We start from the raw sequence: 19,487 nt of genomic DNA, 5'->3' as shown, positions 1-19,487 counted from the left end.
CTGAGCGTGTCACAAGCTGCCGGCCTGACACACAACCGCCAGGGTCACTCGCTGCTTCACTGGGGGGTGTCCTGTGACCAGCACTTGTGCCCAGCCCTTGGCACCGGTTCACAGGGGTGGGAGGCCAGCGACCGCCCAGGGACGGAAGCGGCGGGGGACTGCCCGGCCCGCCCTGCCCGCCCTGCCGGGCGCTGAGCCCCGAGGCCTGGGCTGCCTTACACGGGATGATCTGGATGACCCTGGCCTTCTTCATGTTGGCCGGCAGGTTGCCCGTCCTCATGTTCTCCTTCATGATGCGCACGTTCGTCAGTTTCTGCGGTCAGAGGGGACGCGGCCGCACGGTTGCAATAATGACGCCCCAGCTTCCCAATGCCGGGCACCCGCGTCTCGCCCAGACTTCTTCTGGGCGCACCACCCCCCGCCCCTGCCCGGCCCGGGGTGCTGCCGAGCTCCTGGAGCCCGTGCCCCCCCACCCCGTCCGAGGCAAGTCTCGGAGGGCTCCTCCGGGGTCCGCCAGCGGGGCGGCGTGGGAAGGGGGCACCCGGGGAGCCGGGGACACTCACCCGGAACTCCTCCTCCAGCCCGGCCTTGTTGAAGCGGCTGGCGGTGCCCTGCAGCGTCTGCAGGTGCTTCTCCAGGGAGGACACGTCCAGCTCTGTGTCCCCGTAGAGGTAGTGCTCCAGTAAGGCTTGGTAGATGAACGTGTACTGCGTCTGCGGAGACACGCAGGTGGCCCTGGCGTGAGCCCCGCGGCCCCGGCCACGGGGGGCTCGCGGCTCCGCGGGCGGGCGGCAAGAGTGGCACTGGTAGCCATTGACAGTGACCGCTGAGGCCTTGCATAAAGACCCCGTGGCAGCTGCGGGGCAGAGGATGGCCCCCGCCAGGCACCGTGCCCACTGGACGCCGGGCTGCAGAGGCCTCGAAGAGGCTCTGCGAGGCCCGGGCCGGGGCGAGGGGCCGGGCCGGGGCGAGGGGCCGGGCCGGGGCGAGGGGCCGGGCACTCACGTCCGTCTGCACCATCTGCGGGCGCTGGTGGCGGATCCTGGCCACGAAGTCGAAGACGTCCACCTTCTGCTCCGCCTGCATCATGTCCATCATCGCGTCGATGACGATGAAGGTGCCCGTGCGGCCCACGCCCGCGCTTGGGGACGGAGAAAGAGGCCACGTGTCCGTCACCCCCTCTCCCACCCCCCCAGAAGAGCAAAGGACAGGGCCTCAGAAGGTGCCTGCACCACCGGACAGAGGGCGGGGCACGCCTGCCCTTGACCGGGAGGCTGACAACCAATCACTGAGCTGGCGGCCCTGCTTGGGTTATGTTTGGGTTACCGAAGAGCAAGTCTATGGTGCGGCCACCAGGGGGCGCCACGATGTTAGCAAAAATGATCTAGAAACTGTCAGGAGTTCAGAGATCCTTGGAGACAGCTGCAGGGGTGAGCCTGGCGTGTGGCTGTGCAGATAATTTTTCCTCTGCGACCAAGTGCTGCCTGCTCGTTTTGACTTGTGTCATCAGCTTTTTTTTTTTTTTAAAGCTGTCACACCTCCCTGGCTGGCGTAGCTCAGTGGATTGAGCATGGGCTGCGAACCAGGTATTGCAGGTTCGATTCCCAGTCAGGGCACATGCCTGGGTTGCAGGCCACAGCCCTCAGCAACCGCACATTGATGTTTCTCTCTCTCTCTCTCTCTCTCTCTCTCTCTCTCTCTCTCTCTCTTTCACTCTCCCTTCCCTCTCTAAAAATAAATAAATAAAATCTTAAAAAAAAAAAAAGCTGTCACACCAAAGGTGGCTTTTCCAGCTTCTTCATGTGAGGCCCCAGGTCACGCCAATGGGAGTGCCCGCCACTCTCAGGCGTCCCGGCGGGGACTTGAGCTCAGGGTGCCCGAGGGGCGACTTCCTTTGGGAAGCTGCCCTCACGTGACTCCGGGTTCGGGTTTCCTCCCCTCCCAACACCTTGCTGCCGGCCCCGCCCGACTTCCCCGTCTCAGCAGACACTCCTCAGACGGTGCGCGCGCACGCCCTGCACGAGTAACCCCAGAGGCTGCGCCCACACACCTGCCGTGGCTGAGCCAGGCTCCCCTCCGGTCCCTGCAGACTGATGGTTGCCCTCCGTACGCACCCAGACTGGGGATAGCGTGCGCCTGGACGGGGGACTGAACCCGCAACCGAGGGGTGTGCCCTGACTGGGAATCGAACCTGCAACCTTCTGGGGCAGGGGGACAGTGCTCCAGCTGGCTGAGCCACACTGCCCAGGGCAGGAGAGTGACCTTCTTAACAAAAGGCCCACAGCGTCGTGAACGCACTCCCCCACTGTCCTCTGGGTGGGGGGGACAGTGCCCCTCTTTCCGGCTGGTCCCCAATACGGCGCTGGGACGGTGAAGACGCCCTCGGATGGGGCCCCCCGCCCCACGCAGAGAGCAAGAGCAGACAGGAGAGGCCCCCGGGGAATCTTATCGTCACAAAGTCAGAGAGACCCTGCAGGTGCAGAGTGGGGGGAAGACGCCCCGCCCACCGCAATGCCGAGAGGGGCCACTTGGTGCTCACAGACTACGGGTGGCCTGGGGCTCATGGGGGAGGCACGAGACCATGGGGGGAGGTGCGAGACTACGCTGAGTGGGGGAGGGGGGCCGCACTGGCACTCCAGGGACAGGTCCCGGGCCAGGAAGTCTTTCCTGGGGACCTTCCGAGAGTGCTTCTGTGCCACTGAAGGGGCGACCCCAGCAGGAGCTGCCCAGGCCCCTCCCAGGCTGTCCTTCCCGTTCCCGACCAGGGGACGGAGGAGACCGAGGGCAGACCCAGGTCCCAGCACGCCGGCCTGGCTCTCCTGGCTGCGGTTTGCTCCCTGGGCCCCCACCAGCCTCCTGTGCTCCTCCGGCAAGGCTTGGGGGCTCCTTGGGAAGTGTTGGTCTCCATCCCTGCTCCTGGGGTGACTTGGGGGACCCTGGGGGCCAAGAAGGGGAGGCCAGCGGCCAGTCCCCTTCCCACCGTCAACCTGGACCCCTGGGCTCGTGTCCGTGTTAGATGCTGGGGCCCTCCTCACGTGCCTTTGAAGCAAGGACATTGCTCCCACGGAACGAACACGCAGGCTGTGGGCTCTCTGGGCTGTGCCCAGTGTCTGTGGGCCGCTGCTCGCCCCCGCTGCCCCTCTGCCCTCCCCGGTCGGCGCCCAGTCCTCCCGAGCCGCCAGCCCGAGGCCCCGACCTACCTGCAGTGGACCACGATGGGCCCAGCGTGCGAGGGGTTGAGCGCCCTCACTTTCTTCAGGAACTTGAGCATCCCGATGGGGGTGAAAGGCACCCCGAAGTCGGGCCAGCTGGTGAAGTGCAGCTGGCACACGAGCCGCGGGGCCTTGCAGCCATCGGGCAGCTGCTGTGGAGAGGGACAGGGAGATGGGCGGATGCACAGGCATCCCCGCCCTGGCCCCCACCCCATCTGGCAGCCATGGGCCCACGGGCAGGGAGGACCCTGTCCGTGGTGACCGGGCACCCCAAGAAGGGAAGCCCCATGCCTGTGGCCCACTCTGGGCGCCCGCCGTGGCCGTGCACAAGGGCAGGGGCACAGGGCCGGCCAGCACGGGTCCCGGGACCAAGCCGGGCAGGCCCCGGGCAGCCAGCTGCATCCCGAAAGCCCGCCCAGGCCTCAGCGGCCCCGTGGGGAAGCCCACCTGCTCTGCCTGGGGTGCTGTCATTGCCCGCAGCACCCCTTCCACCCCCCAGTGCCTGAACTGGGGGGAAAAGAGGACGCCGTTGGCCCACTTGCAGGAGATGCCCCGGAACCCCCTCAGGGCCACTGGAAGGTTGTCCCCAGGGCCCACGAGCGTGCCCCAGACCACAGTGGATCTGGGTGTGCGCGCGCATGTGCACACATGTGCGAGTGTGTCTCGTGCACGCACACACACCTGCATGTGCACACCTGTTTTATCTGCGTGCCTGTATGCACATGTGTGTGTTCTGTGTGCTTGTCCATGCGCGTGCTTACGTGGTCTGTGTCTAGTGTGCATGCGTGCATGTGTGCATGTGTGCGAGTGCCCGGGAGGCAGGCACACAGGGGAATGTCAGGGCCCCTCTCCCCGTTGGGTGCTGTGGCCTCCAGAACCCTCGGACTCGGACTTCGCAGCCTGACCACACAGACCATCCACCCTTTCCTCCAGGTAACGCAACCCCACTTTTGTGGTTTTTCAGTACGGAGCCTCTCCCTTATCTACCGTGCACACACACTCCCGGGCAGCTGGGCTGCGCGCCGCCCTACACCCCTCCGGGGGTAACGTGCAGGGAAGAATGAGGAAGTGTCAGAGGTAATTTTGAAACTGTTAAAAAAAAATCCCGCCTTGTGACTCCAGTGTGTGAAGTGGCACTGTTACCAGGGGGACGGCGCCCCGGCCCCGCCCACCGCCTCGCCCCCCCCCCCCCCAGCGCCCCTGGGTTCGCCCTGGACACGCCCCCGCGGGGCTCGCCGGCGCTCACCGACTGGACGCAGAACTTGCGGACGGTGTAGTCCACCAGCGCCGTGCAGTCCTCCACGCGCACCCGGATGTGTCCGTAGGTCCAGCAGCCCTGGTCCGGCCAGTACTGGCAGCACTTCTCCTGCGAGGGGGGCAACCGGACACAGCGGGGGCCAGTGGGCGCCTGTGGTCGCCCCATCGCCGTCCCCCGCCGCCCCCGCGGGCGGGCCTCGCACACGCCAGGTTCCCACCAAAGGGCGCTCCGGGCTGGGGGAGAGCTCCGGCGAGTGTCTGCTGGTTGGCGGGGAAACCGAGGCCGCACAGAGCTGTGCGTCCCCAAACACTTCCCCGTGGGTCTGGCAGGTGGCCCTGTCCAGCTCGGCCCCTAAGTTCAGACCTGGGGGTGTCACGCTGCTCTGCCATCAAGGGCAACGAAGCCCCTCATCCCTCCGGCGAGGACGGAGCTGGTGCGGGCACCGCAGGCCTGGCGGGCCGCTGCCGAGAGCACGCTTCCTGCCCCTTCCCGCCCTCCTGGCGACAAAGGGCCCCCCACCAGCTCCCAGGGTGCAGGCCAGCCCCCCGAGCACGAGGACCCACGAAGGCAGAGGTTTTGCCTGGCACCCGTCTCTGGGAGGCAGCAGCTTCCTAACCCTCGGACGGTGCACCCTGGACACGGCCCACCCCACGGGGGTACAGCTGAGGGTCAGTCACAAGGAGTTCTAATCCTACCACCCAGAAGGCGTCTCAGTGTTTACTGGAGCCCAGCACTCGTGGGGTGACACCCACGGGACAATGTCCCCTCCCTACGCCCTAAGCCCGGGCCCTGGGTGTCTCTGAAGTGGTCCCCGGAGACGCAAACCCCCAAAGACGCTGGCGTGGGCCACTCTCGGCCCCCTGGGGCCTCCCGGGGGGGGGCCCTCCCTCCGGCCCAGGCGGTGCACACCCAGCCCCCACCCCGGGCCGGGTGTGCGATGCGGACGTGCCCTGGGCCTCCCGCCCCCACGGCGGGGGGCCCACCCTGCCCGCCTGCCAGGCCACAAGATGACGGAGCAGCCGAGTTTCACAACACGCCCCCCCAGGACGTGGTGGCCAGGGCCACTGCAGCAGAAGTGTGAGCAGCGGCGGCAGCGGAGGAAAAGGGAACTGGGTTGAGAAATGATTTAGTGTGAAACGGCGGACCGGGGGTGCAGGAGCGGGCCCGCCCTGAGTCACAGGAGCGGAAAAATCCCGAGGGAGGCTTCCGCGTGACATCACACGGAACACACGGGCGACAGCTGCTGCCGCCTGGGGCCGGGGGTGGGCTGGGGTGGGGGCGGGCTCCAGCCGGGGCCCAGCGTGTTCCACACGGGCGGATGAGCCTCCCCTCCCCCGCCCCGGCCAGGCTGCTGGGGGGGGGCCTGCCACGGCACCCGCCCCGGACACGGGCGCCCTCCAGCCCCCTGTCCCGGGGAACCCCCAGCTTCCTCCGGGGAGAGAGGACGGCCCGGGCAGGACCCTCCCCAGCTCTGTCCCAACTCCTTCAGCAGCAAAGCACAAGCCCCGCCGTCCCCACCGGAAACAGATGCGGTTGGAGGCTATTTCCTGCGCGGCCGTGCCAGTGGCTCTGGGGCCGTCTCAGCGCCTCTCGGCTGCCCCACCCCGGCGCCCGGCCGCCCACCCAAACGCCGCTGGGCCGAGGGTCCCGGGGACGGTCACCGCCGTGTCAGAGGGCTGCTCTTCCCTGAGCCTCAGGCCGGCAGCCCGGGCTGGGGACGGGCCAGCTCGCCCTCTGCCAGGGGGTGACAGAGGCGAGAGCGGCCCCTCTGGGGCCTCGTGCCAAGCTGGGCCTTCCTCTTAGCCTGCTCCCACCACTGCGGCCCGGGCCTTCCGGCTAGAACGTTCTAGAACCATCTCTCCGCCTCTCACAAGTCTCCCTGCAGTTCCCAGCCCTGCCTTCCTTCTGCAGCATGAGCTCACTTCACAAAAGACGGTCCCCAGGGGCCCCCCTGCTCCCCCGGCCTCAGCCAGCCCCGCAAGCCCCTGGCCCCGCTCTCTGCCGCATCTCTAGCCGCCCGGCCCTGGCGTGGGCACCCGAGCGGGGGGCGCAGAAGGATGCCACCCCCTGCCCCCCGTGCTTCTCCCGGGCTGGGTTTGGTAAGATTCCTTCCAGTCTCCAGGGCCTGGTGCCGGCACCACCCCGAAGGGAGCACGGCTGCTGGCACCCTGGCCACGCCCCCGGGGCCGTGGCCTCTGCCCTCCCCTCCTCCCGGCTGCAGGAGCACGATAACGCCGGTGGCTCTGCTGGGCCGGCGTCCCTCTGCCCGAAGCAAAGGCCCCGCCTGGCTGGCTCGGCCCTCCGGGTGGGCGCTACGGCCCCTGTCTCTCTCCACTGCTGTTCAGGTCACTCCTGACGGTCCGCGTTCGCCTGCTTTCCTTTCGGTGCCGGCCCCTCCCGGCCGGCTGTCAGTGGCGGGAGGCAGGTGGCCCGGGGGGAGAGGAACCTGTGTCCCTCGCTTCTATTAGGGGGTTTCAAGTCCTCACAATGCATGTTACTTTCCCAGTTAGAAACAGCCAATTAAACACATCGGAATGGTACGTCGGCGTTCGTTCAATGCGTCTTATTTCTCGTACACAGCTGTCCAGTCTAGAGGAGAGGCAGGAAGTCACTCTTATTTCTAGTCTGAGGCCCCGCGTGTCGCGTGTTCAACACGCTGTCACGTGTTCAACACGCTAACCATCAGTCGTGCCGGGGCCCGCCGGCTGGGCGCGGCCCTGGGCTGGAGGAGAAAACCCTTGCGCCCTCACTGGGTCGTCGTGCGTGACAGCGAGCTCTGTGGGCGAGACCGGGGCCGCGTCCCAGCCCCGACGCGCTCGGGGGGGGGGGGGCCGCGGGGTGGCCCCGAAAAGCTGGAGACCGAAAGTGACCACGCGGGATGCACAGAAAAGTCCCTAACGGTGACCGAGTCACCCTGGCCGGAAGTCAGCCGGTCTGTCGTCTTTTCGCGTCTAGATACCACACCCCTGGAGTGTCAGTCATGTCCCCCTTCTCCGGGGCCCCCGGGGCGCCCTGTCCCACCAGGGCACGAGACCAAGGACCCCTCGTCGTCACCTTGTCCCCCGAACGCCTCTCTGAGCGCCTCTGAGGCTGTAACGCTAACCACCAATGTGACCGTGCCCCCCAACGTGCAGAAGGTGTGTGTGTCTCCCCACGTGCTTTCCACCCCGTCCCAGATCCCAGGGGTCTCCCCGCTTGGCTGGCCCCCGCCCCCCGAACCTTCCACCAGTGGGTTTTCTGTCTCCGCCTGCGGTTCTGAAACAAGCGGCAGAGCCACCGTGCTCGGCAGCGTCGTCTCAGTTCACTGAGGTCCCGCCTCCCAGCGACGCGGCTGGCCTGGCTCAGACTCACACACACGCTCCAGGCGCTGGGCGTTTGCTGTGTGGACAGCTCCTTGGAGCACGGAATTGTTTCAAGATAAAAGTGCTCTTCAGCCGGGGGCGTTGTTTTTTTCCCTTGTGCAGCGATAAGGAGAGAAACAGAGGAGGAAGTGGCGACGCCCCTCCACACACACACACACACACACACACACACGCACGCGCGCGCGCACACACGCCCGCGCCTGCCCGCGGCGGCGGCGGCGGCAACGAGGCGGCAGCGCCCCGCTCCCCGGCCCACCTCCTTCCTCTCCCTCAGGTTCGTCAGCATGACGATGGTCGAAGCCTTCTGTTCCCAGATCATCCGCCAGAAGTCGTTCACAGTTTCCTGCTTCGGGCCTGCGAGGGCGGGGGGTGGGGGGGCTCAGTGTCAGGCTCAGGCACGGGGAGGAGACGCGAGGGTCCCAGCCCCCGCACCCTGCCTTGGGGCCCTGGCTGGCGGTCCCCCCACCCCGCACCCCCCAGCTCTGAGGCACACGAGGGCCGGCGGGGCCTGTTCACACCCCACGGAATTCCAGAGCCGGTGGCCTGGGAGGGACACACCGGTCACCCCCCGGTCACCCCACGCTCCCCCCCGCCCCCCCACCCCGGAGCTGGGCAGTCTGCAGGGAGCCTAGCCACCGCACCCGGACAGGTGAATTCACGGGCGGCAACGGCCACTAAGACGAGGGGGGGGCGGCCGCTGCGTGTCCGAGGGGCTTGCGGCCACCCCGTGTTGGTGGGTCTCAGCCCCCACTCCAGCAGCTGACCCAGACTGGGCGTGCGTGCGTGTGAGTGTGAATGTGTGTGTGAGTGCACGAGGGTGCGAGCTGAGGAAGTAACACGGGGGAGCTTACCTTGAGCTGCTATGAATTTATTCTTCTCTTTGTAACCCTGGGGAAATAAAATCGGGTTTATAATTTTCCGAACTTCTCCCTGCTGAGGAAGACCCTTTCACTGTCGTGAGGAAAGCAAAACGTAGTCGTGACGCAGCAGCGGGAAAACTCGCACAGAAAAGTAAGAACCAGAATTCGCCAGGAATTCCAGAAATAGCAGAAGCTGCTTCTGTGTGTCCCTCCAGCCTCTTTCTCCGGGGACGCCTTCTGAGACGCACCCCCGGGCGGACGCACGGGCGTGCACGCGTCTGTAATTGGTGCATGTGCACAACGTCTCCTACGGTGCATTGCTGTGCTAGTTCAATCGTTCACGCTCCGGGTCTTTCAAGGGCCAGTTGACATGGATGCGTCCTGACCCACTGGGTGTGGTTTCCCCACACTTTGTTTACCCGGTCCCTCCTGCTCTGCGTTGTCGGTCATACAAACGCAGCTGTGGCGAACATTGTGGGGGCTTGTGTTTCTAGAAAGGGAACCCCAGGACGCAGACACTAACAGGGAGGGGGTGGGTGCCGCCCCGCCGTCTGCACTGTGGCCAGACCGCCCGGCGCGGCGCGGCCGTGCTAGTTCCGACAGTTCCCACTGCTGGAGCCAGACCCCCAAGTGCCCGCGGGTCCGCACTCAGCCCCCAAACGCTGCCGGCGTGTTTGTCACGCTGGGCCGGGGACAGGGAGGAGGGGACTCACATCTATGTAGGAGGCGTTGATGTAGTCTGAACAGGGCGCTCCGTCCACTTGGCTCAAAACCACCCTGGTGTGGTCGTCTGTTTGGGAAGAGCAATGTGGCATCAGGACAAGTGGGTCGTCGTGGCTGCCACACACACGTCCACCTGCAGCGCTGCACCCCGCCGAGGGACGGCGGGGCTGGGTCCCCCCGGCGGGGCCGGAGGGACACCGGCAGAGGCGAGAAGTTCGGCGTCCAGCGGGGGCTGCCCCCCCGCCACCCGGACACCCGCCGGCACAGTGGCGGCCGACTTCTGGGAGCCCGTGCAGGCCCCAGTGCTGACCAGTGCAGATGCGCTCAGGGGGCCCACGGCTTGGGCTCTCCGGGGCTCTCCGGGGGCGGGGGATCACTGCTGGACACTCGGACACTGGGGCCTGGGGCTTGGGGCTGCAGCCCCCAGTTCTCATCCCTCTGGTCCACCTCAGAGAGGGTGGTGCGCAGGACACGCAGACTCCCGGGCTGGACCGGCCACCTGCCCAGGAGATGCCGGCCCGGGGACACGCAGCTGCCCAGAGTGGGAGGTGCTGTGGGGGGTGTGCGAGGTGTGTGCGCTGTGAGTGGGGGTGAGAGTGTGTAGTGTGCGTGTGTACGCACACGTGGGGAGGCTCCCCCAGCCCCGTTACGGCGTCGGTGGGTCCTTGTCTCTCTGCCTCCAGGGGCCGCGCCCTCCACAAGGAACATCACACGCCGCAGCTGCGTCGGCGCCGAGGGCGGACGGGGGTCAGCCGGGCTGCCCGCCGACCACGTGTGTTTTCGGACTCGGGGAGAAATCAGACGTTTCTCGGGGCCCCTGACAGCGCTGCGTCCCGGCCCGGGGCTGGGTGCCCTGCGGTGGCTGGCATCCCCAGGAGCGGGCACCCCGAGGTGCCCAGCCAGGCCGGGCCGAGGGAAGCTGTCTTCGGGGGGGTCACCACTGCACCAGCCCGGGCTGGGCGCACAGTGGGTGCTTTGTGTGCACCTGCAGCACTGATCAGTGATTCTGCACCTCCATCCCTGCTCAGTCCCCTCCTCGTGGGCATGGGACTGACGCAGGGACTAACCCTAACCCTAACCCTAACCCTAACCCTGATGTCACTGAAGGGGTGCACGTGGGACAGGGGGGTCTGGGCATCGTATCGTCGGACCAGCTGCGTCCTGCCGCTCACAGAGGACAGGCCGGTGCAGTCCTCGGGGACCGTGACGGCCCACATGGGGTGGTGGAGCGGGGGGGGCCAAACCCCAAACCACCAGCCTACGCGGACTGGACCGTGAGACCCCGCGCTCAGGGGCTGACCGCCCGGAGGCAGAACGTGGGCTCAGAGCCGGCTAAAATGAGTCAGAAGGATCACACCTTGAGGACAGCTACAGAAAGCAGAAGGGAAAAAACAGACTTCTGATTGGGCCTAGACTCTGGCAGCGTCTAAGCGCTTCCTGTCTTTTTACTCTAAAAAGTCACACTTCACTTTCAAAGCATTATTTCCTAAATCTACCAGCTGTGGGCGTTTTCCCTGAAAATGGGATCCTCTCGCCTCCCCGCGGCCCTGCCCCGGGACACACCAGCCTCGGAGTCTTGACTTCTGTCCTCGGAACTTGGGGTAGGGGGCACATCCCTGGCTGGGCTCCCTGCCCCCGGGGGGGGGGTCAGCTTGTAAACCTGGCAAATGTGTAGCCAGTCTGAGTTTGGGGGGACTGGGGGAGGCCAGGAAGGTGCCCGGGGAGGTGGGAGTTGGGCCCTGGCCCCTCTTCCTGCCTGTGGACCTGAACCCACCCCGAGTCAGAGCAGGGTCTCTCCGTCCCCTGCACAGTGTCCCCTGACCCAGCTCACCGCTGTCCCGGCCCCCAGTGGGCCCAGGGCGTCTCTGGCCAACCTCAGAGAAGCCAGACACCCCCTCGGTCAGCCTGTGTTCTGCAGATGCCGAACGCCAGGGGTCCCCCAGTGGGCCATCTCCAGGGCACATCCCAGTGCCTCCAGGTCACCATTCCGTCAACCCACCATCCCGCCCACGTAAAACACGTCACATCCTGGCACAGTCCCCTAGGTGTTGATGACATGACCCCTGGCACCCTCGGTTTTCCCTGGCGGGGGGCTGCGGGGCTGGGGGGGGCCAAGGCAGGACCCTCCCTCCCCCTGGTGGGGAGAGAGGACTTGTGGGGCAGGGGGGTGTCAGAGGAGCCTGTCCTGTCCCCTGTCTCACTTCAGACCCCCAGTAAAGGCCGACCTCCCTCCGCGGTGCAAGCTGGAGGACTGCAGGAGCCCCGCCCTGCTGCCCCTGGCCGGTGGCCCTCAGGGACAGGGCGCCCGGCCCTGGGAGGAGGCGGGGGTGGGCAGGGTGCAGGTAGTGCCCACGGCTGGCCATTTGTTCCGCTCCCATCGGAGGTCCACAAAACTGCTCTTCATGGAGAAAGCGTTTGCGGGTTGGGAAACGGGGGTCAGGGGCCCAGCAAAGCGCCCGGCCCCGAGGACAGCCCTGGCCCGTCCCTTCATTCTGCAGACTGACGTGTGGCCGAAACTCACTGACTGAACTGAGGAAGATGGCCACTGACTCCCAAACACCCCAAAGACCCCCAACCTCCTTCCGGGTCCCCCCCAGACAATGCAGCCCGCCCCCACCTCCCCCTCTTCTCCGTGGCCCACACGCAGCCCGGCAGCAAAGCTGCTTGGTGCCGTCTGCCAGCGCCCCTCACAGCTCAGCCACAGGGCCACGGGGCCACCTGGTCCCTCTCCCGCGGGGCTCCCGGGCCTCCCCTACACCCGCGGTGGGATGGGACACAGGTGCTTCGATGCCCCAGTTTCCCTGGATCGGAGGGCCGGGGGCTCTGCCAGACCTCACGTGAACTGGACGCACGAGCAGTGTCAGGGCCCGAGAACCCAGAGACCGCACGGACCGGGAGGCCCGCGGCCTCTAGGGCGGACTCCCTCCTCACCCTGCGAACGCACCCGGGAGGCCCGCTGGAGCTGGCTCGCAGGAGGGGTCCGCCGTCCCACGGACGGAGCGAGCGCCCACCCGAGGACGGGGGCCTCGGGCTCAGGGCGCAGGCCTGGCCGCAGCGGACTCCTGGAGGCCGCCATGCCGTTAGCCCGCGGGCAGAGCCGGCAGGGGCCGGGCAGGGGGGTCCAGGCCGAAAGAAGGACGGCGCAACCGTCCCGGGCCGGCTCTCACAAAGGCCGCATGGAACTCGGGGTTCGCCTGGGCAGCGAGGCCGCTACGAAGGCCACCGCAGGGCCACAGCCCAGGCAGTGACGCCCTGGCCACACCTGCCAGCCCCCGGCCCTGCAGCTCCTCGAGCCCGCACTCTCCTGCCCGTGGCAGCCGTGAGCTAGCGGTTGCGGTTCAAGTCGGGCTTACCGGAAAGGTCCCACAACGTAGACAAAGGCCCACGGGTTTCTTGTTTGTCATTTCTGCCCTTGGTCCAGGGGACGCACTGCTGGTGGCCATGGGCACTGAGTCCAAGACCAGGAGACGCCCAGGGCCACCAGGCGCCCTGGCTGGGGCTCAGGACTGGGTGCAGTGCGGGCGGCCCCCGCTGGGCCCCGGGCAGCCCGGGTCTGCGTTAAGCACGGGCTCAGCGGCCGGAGCCTCCCCAGCACAGGCCGCCCGGATGGGTGCCGAGACGCCAGCGGCGGAGGCCGTGCTGATGGGGCTCCGGTCTCCGGGCGCTCGGACAGACACCGCCCGTCCCCGGGGCAGCAAGGGAATTCCGAGTTTCATCGAAACGCCCCCAACCATGCAAAAAAAGTAAAATCTTACTGGGAAGGATGTTGGGATATCTGTTTTTTTCTCTGTTTTCTTCTTTATTGGCCTGCTCGAAAGTTCCTTGCATGTGTCCGGACGGCAGCGACTGGAAGAAAACGCAGAGTTAGCGCGACACGTGACGCCCGCCAGCTCCTGGCACCTCATCAACGGTGACAAACCGCTAGTGGGCAGTCATAGCAAATGCAGCACACCGACGCAATGGCTTCATCACGGAACTTGATGCTTCATGACCAACTTGTCTGTAAGCCTAAAACTGCTCTAAAAATAGTCCATCAAAAATAATAAATTACCTGGCTGGCGTAGCTCAGTGGATTGAGCGTGGGCTGCGAACCAAAGTGTTGCAGGTTCGATTCCCAGTCAGGGCACATGCCTGGGTTGCAGGCCACGGCCCCCAGCAACCGCACATGGATGTTTCTCTCTCTCTCTCTCTCTCTCTCCCCCTCCCTTCCCTCTCTAAAAGTGGATAAATAAATCTTTAAAATAATAATAATAATAATAATAAGTTAAAAGGAAGAAAAGCCCGAGAGGCCTCAGTCTTCCTCCCCAGGTGCGGCGGCCGCAGTGCGGTGGCTGGGGTGGCGGGCGGGATCTCATCTCCGTGGCGAGGAGGGCCCTGGCTCAGACTCCAGCAGCCCAGCCCGGCATCTGCCCCAGATGGAGATGGAGTGACGACACCCGCTCCGTGGGCGGCACGGAATGTCCCTCGGGGTGACAAAAACAAAGTGCCCCGGGCACCTAACACGCACCGGATTCCGAGCCGGGCAACGCCCGCCACCCACTGCCCGGGGCAGCCCCGTGCTCTGTCCCGCCCGCAGCCTGCCGGGGCCTCCTGTCGCCTGGGCTTGGGGGGAGTGGGCAGCCGGGGCAGCTCGGGAGGGCCAGGTGTGCCTGCAGGGCGCTCGCAGCAGCTGGTCCGTGTCACCTGTGAGTCAGTGCCCAGCTATGTCATGGCTGAGAGGGCTGGTTTGTGTGCGGAGCGGAGATGTCGTTGCCGTGAACGTTCCTGTGAGCCGGAGCGTGCTCCCCGTGTGGGCAGACGGCGGCAGACTCAGGAAAACAGACCAGGGGCCCGGCGGGGGCTGTCCCACACGCCCAGGGGACGGTCCTGGCTTGGGCATCGTGCCGGGGCCCCTCCCGGTGGCGCCTGCCCTGTGCCTTTCTCGGCCGTATCATCGGGTCGGGCCCCGCGGCGGCTGGGGCAGCAGCTCTCGCAAGAGCCTGGGTGGAGAGGGCATTTTCTCGGCCCAGAGGGCGTGCCCCTAAGAGATCTGATCTGGAGCCCGCACAGACTTGGCCAGGACCGCGCTCTGCCCCCTCGGGACACTGACGGTGGGACCGGAAGTCATGGAAGGCGTCCTAAAACACAGCCGCTCCAGCTCCCGCTGCGCACACCGGGCCCAGCTGGGCACACACCTCGCCCATTTCACAGCAAAACCCTCCAGGCACAGGGAGCTCCCTCCTTCCCAGATGAGGAGACTGAGGCGGAGATTCAGGGAGTCGCCCCAGCCCTCGGGGCTGGCAGGAGGCAGCCCGGGTAGGAGCTCCGGCAGGCTGCTGCCCACACCCACCAGGCTGACCCTGAGGACCCGGCGCCCTGCACCCTCTGCTCCGCTCAGCAGCACCCACACGCCCAGACACTGGGACCCACCTCCGTGACGCTCAGCAGTCTCCCTTGCACAGCTCTCGGGAGAGAAGCTCAGGCAGTGGGCAAGACAAGAGGGGCCTTGGGGTCAGGGCCCACACTAAGCCTGTCCCTCTGCGGACCCAAGGGGGGGCTGGTCCCGGAGGCTCTGCGGCTCTTCGCGGAGGAACAAGGCACAGATGGGGCTCAGGCCACGGCTGTCCACCCCTCGAGAGGACAGCAAGTGGGGGCCCACAGAGTATCCTTGTAAGCAGCTCGTCCAGGGTCCCCTGGAGCCAGGACCAGGGTCCATGCCACTAGGCTCACGTCCAGCACGGTCCCCTCTGCCCTATCTCCATGTGCCCTTGGCTGCACGGAGGGGCTCCCGCAGTGCCCGAGGGCAGGGGTGAGGCCGGGTGGGGGCCAGGGCAGTGAGGCCCCTGTCTGGGGAGCAAACTCAAAAGGGGCCTCCCCAAGGCCTTGGGACTGAAAATAAAATAATAGGTGAGTGTAATGTTTAAAAAAATAAAAATGAGTGCCCCAAATCCATAGTGGCCACAATGTCAGACTCTGCAGCCAGGGCTCGATCAGCGAGTGAGTGGAGACGAGTCTCGCGGGAGCCCGGAGCGGCGGGAGCCACCGGTCGGCGCCGCCCACTGCTGTTCGCACACTGCGGCTTCGTCCTGCGTGGACTGCTCACACTCGTTTGGCTACTTTAAACCGTCGCACTGGAACATTGGTTATCCGGATGACTCTGTGTTTCAGTGTTAAATTCTGCAGCTGCGGTGAGAGCCTCACCTGCCGGGCCCTCCTCCTGGCCCCGCTCCCTGCCCCTCGGGGGCTGCTGCGCGCACTTGAGACGCGGCGGTGGGGCCGGCGGGCGGGGGCTCAGGGCCCTGCACTGGCCTGGACGGGGACAGACGTCGCCAGGGGAAATGGGACAAAAAGGGGGGGGGGAGTCTTGTCACTAGGAACTCGGAGAGCTGTCTCGAGAACGCATCACTGACTCCTCCTGTCAGCCCTTGAGACGGAGAAAACAGGACTGCTCGGAGATGTCTTTCACTGTGACCTACTTCCTCCAAAAAGGGGACACTTTGGAAACCGCTACAAGGACGCATGACAGAGGCAGACGAGACCTGCGCTAGGGAACAAGCGAAGTCCATTTAAGCGTGCTGTTGGGTTCCCGTGCCCTCCTGGCGGCGTCTGTGCGAAAAGGCACGCGCGTGCCGCGGGAGGCACGCCCTCTCTGGTCCCTGGCTGCGGCGGCTGCAGAACTCTCTGCCCCGGACGGGGTCCCCCGGCTCAGCCGCACGTCGGAGCTCGGGGGTCACCCAGGCAGGCGCCCGCCCAGCCCCCGCACTGGGGAGGGAGGGAGGGCACTGATGGACAGATGGCCCGGGCCGGGGCCCAGCAGGTGGAGCCCGGGCGAGGGAGCGCCCCGCTGGGGACGCATCCCAGCTCCTGCTCCATGGGCCGCCTGCGGCCACCTCCGCATGTGGGAGATGCGGCCACAAAACCCAAGGGACCGACACCGAGGGGCAAACTGCAGGACGACACTTTCCAATGCCCGTCTCTGCCTCTGCCTGTCTGTCCGTCCCTCCATCTGACTCGCAATCACAGGACGTTTGGTTAGAAATTAACAATGCCGGGGAGGCGTCCTTGACGCGTCTGCGTTTCTGGCGGACAGTCGGTTGCATCACGTGGCTACCACAGGGACTGGGCAGGATGGTGAAACCCGCCTCGGCCGCTGCCACGGCCAAGTTCGAGGGGGGATGTCATCCCAGCAGGGGCCGCCGGTGAAAACCAGCAGGGACTCAGGCTGCTCAGACTCAGACAGACACCAAAGAGCGGTCAGCGCAGGGCCTGTGTCCCCGGAGGCGGCCCCCGCCCCATGCTGACTTGACCTTGGGATGGTGGCCCAGAGGAGGCGCAGCTCCTACCACAACGCGGTTCCCCGGGCTGTCGGGAGCTCCGTGGCTTTCCGTGAGACACGGTCACACTGTGGTCCCTCGGGACTGGTCTCCCATGTCATCGAGACCACGGTGTCTCTGTCCCACTGGGCCCCAGGGCATGGAGAACCTTTGGGGTGTGTGTGTGGAAGGGGACTTCACGAACGCCTCAGCCCACTGTCCCGTCTCCTGCGTCAGGAAGGAGCGCCGGTGGGGGGCACCGCAGCCGGAACGCGGCTTCCCGGACCCCCGTTCTGGGGGCTCACAGTGGAGGTGGGACTCCTGAGCCTTTGACATATTAACCTCAACCCTAACGCCCTGCGTGCATCCCGGGCCCCGGCCGCGGGACGGGAGGGCAGAGGGGCCGCGCCAACTCACGTTGAACTCCTCCCGGAACCTCTTGCACTCGTCGGCTGACCGGACCCGGATCTCCTCCTCCAGCTGCCCCACGGGGATGGGGAAGTACTTCTGCGGCCCCGACGGGGACCTGCTGAGGAGCATCACCCTCTGCTGCTCTGCGGGGTCGAGAGAAACGGGAGGGCGGGTTGGCCGCGCTCCTGGGTGGGTGGTCCAGGAGCCAGACCGACCTACAACAGCCCTGGAGAAATGACCGCCAGAGGGGGTGACAGTCTCCCCTCTGGTCACGCAGCCTGAGCAACGGGAGGCAGAGAAATGTGCCTTTTGGCGCGGCCGCATCGGCTGTGCCTCTGTGAAGGACGGGGGTCCCTGCGGCAGTGCCACCTGCTCTCACCCACCGCGGACGCCGCAGCCCAGAAGGCGGAGGCCGCCTCTGACCGCGGCTTGTCCACCCGGGCTGGAACGGGAGGACCCTCGCTCAGGTGTGCGGGCGTGCGCTGGGGACTCAGCTGGCACGCAGGCCCCCTCAGTCTTGTGTTGTTTGCAGCAAACAGCCCCGGTCGCTGGAACCCCAGGAGCTCCCAGCGACAACCACCCTCGATTTGGGTTTTGGCGTTTCGGGGGGAGCGGTGGGCGGGCGAGGCTGGGACCGTGGGAAAGGAGAGGGGCCACGGGCCTGCTGGCGAGTTCCCAGACCAGGTGCACCCCCAGTTCGGAGTGAGACAAGGGGAGACAGCGCTGGGGCGTGCTTCTCCTGCTGCGGGCCCTGCCCCACCAGGCCCATCCTGGCCAAAGGCCCGTCCTTCCCCGGGAACTGCTCTGAAGCGCAGCCAGCAGCCGCCCCGGGGCCCTTTCCTACAACACGCTGAGGCACCGAAGGAGGAGGAGCTTCCAGCCCCACCGGGTACACCCTCCCCCCTGCCCCCGGGGACTGGCGGGGAGGTGGCCCCGGAGGCCGTATTGTCACCCACCCGAGGGTCAGGGCCCCAGGCACAGAAGTCAGACCACAGTCCTTCCCTCGCAACCGTCCACTGTTGTGGATGTCCCCGCTGTTATCTTGGGGTCACTTGGCCACCTGCTCTGAGGCCCTCTGATGGTGCGTTTGCTCCCAAAACTACAGAGCCCCGGGCAGCCAGCGGGCCGAAGGACGCTGTCACCACTGGCAGGGACCAGAGTTTCACAGCGTCTGCCTCACCACCTTTCTCGGGCCCCTCGGGGTGCGGGGAGAAGAGCAGTGCGCCTGTGCGTGAGTGACGGTGCCAGGTCGTCACGGCACTCGGGACCGCAGGGGGGCTGGGAATGATACCTCCAGCAGACCGGACCCTCCCGGCCAAACACCCCGGGGCTGGGCCCTAAGCCGGCGGGTTTCTGGGGAGCCCCTGAGGGCGCTGGACCAGGAACCCCCGGTCTCATCTCAGACTGGCTGAGAAGTGCACGTCACAGCCCCGTGAAACAGCAGGATGTGAACGGCGTCTCAGGAAAGCCACAAACGGACACGTTTCACACGTCTGTTTCACGCCGGAGAGGAAAGGAGGGGAGTCTGGACACGGCGCCGATCCGGGGTGGCCGCGCCAGCCCCTCGGGCGGGGGCAGCGGGGCCCGAGGTGGCGGCCCCCCCGGAGGGGCGCGGCCGGACCTGCCGGCGTGCGTACCTTGCTCCTCCAGGATCCCGTTGGGCATCTTCTTGTCGTTGGCGCTGACCGTGGCCTTCCTGTGCTTCCTGAACCTGAGAGACAGACGCGTTAGGTGCTGGCACGGGCCCCCCCCGAGCCCGGAGCCCCGGGGGGCGGCGGCACCCACCAGGTGAGCCGGGAGAAGCTGTTCCTGCTGCTCATGGCTGAGCCGCTGCTGCCCGTGTCCCTCTGCCCCTCGGCCCGCCGCCCTCTGCCACTGGGCCCCACGCCCCGCCGTCATCACAGCCCGTGGGTGCTCATTTCCTCCTCCGCGCCGGCGGGCAAGTCGGCGCAGGACACTCCTACCTGAAGAAGTAGGCGGCCAGCAGCAGGAAGAGGAGGAGCAGCAGCAGCGGCAGCAGCAGCCAGGCCAGCAGGGGCTGGGGGCCGGCGGCGGGCGGGCCTGGGGGTGGAAGCGGGGGCCCCGTCACGACCCCACCCGAGTCTGGGGCGGTGGGGAGGGGCGTCTGGGCAGGGGAGGCTCCCAGCACCAGACTGCACTCGGGAGTTTGGGAAGTGCCCCCCCCCCAGGAGCCGTTCTTCCCAGGCACCAGGACCCCACTTTACAGTTTGCTGAGGGGGCTCCCCTCCCCCCCACAGCCACACCCCACAGCGTGTGAAGTGGTCTGCCCCACCCGCCCTTCTTCTTCCCGGACCCCACTGCACGGTCCACAAAGCCCCTCCCCCATCAGCCTTTCTTCCTGGGCACTA

General features: G+C 66.5%; 1 protein-coding gene across 6 annotated transcripts in view; it reads right to left on the bottom strand.

Moving 5' to 3' along the window:
- The window catches only part of PTPRE (protein tyrosine phosphatase receptor type E), a 116,833-nt gene that overhangs the window by 5,006 nt on the left and 92,340 nt on the right, over positions 1-19,487 (bottom strand). For 4 of the 6 annotated variants that reach the window (XM_045854282.1, XM_045854277.1, XM_045854278.1 and 1 more), the window contains 12 exons: positions 19,083-19,179; positions 18,756-18,829; positions 17,125-17,261; positions 13,171-13,261; positions 9,406-9,482; positions 8,684-8,720; positions 8,089-8,186; positions 4,459-4,578; positions 3,201-3,364; positions 1,006-1,141; positions 564-713; positions 220-313 (listed from right to left, as the gene is read on the bottom strand). In XM_045854282.1, coding sequence (XP_045710238.1) covers positions 220-313; positions 564-713; positions 1,006-1,141; positions 3,201-3,364; positions 4,459-4,578; positions 8,089-8,186; positions 8,684-8,720; positions 9,406-9,482; positions 13,171-13,261; positions 17,125-17,261; positions 18,756-18,829; positions 19,083-19,179 — 1,275 coding nt within the window. The other 2 variants (XM_045854279.1, XM_045854280.1) reach the window with 2 other exon arrangements.

Source organism: Phyllostomus hastatus, unplaced genomic scaffold (assembly GCF_019186645.2).
Source record: "Phyllostomus hastatus isolate PE091 unplaced genomic scaffold, TTU_PhHast_1.1 phas_scaffold_1066, whole genome shotgun sequence".
Lineage (NCBI taxonomy): Eukaryota > Metazoa > Chordata > Mammalia > Chiroptera > Phyllostomidae > Phyllostomus > Phyllostomus hastatus.
The sequence above is the reverse complement of the archived record's forward strand: the minus strand, read 5'-3'. Positions and strand labels throughout refer to the sequence as shown.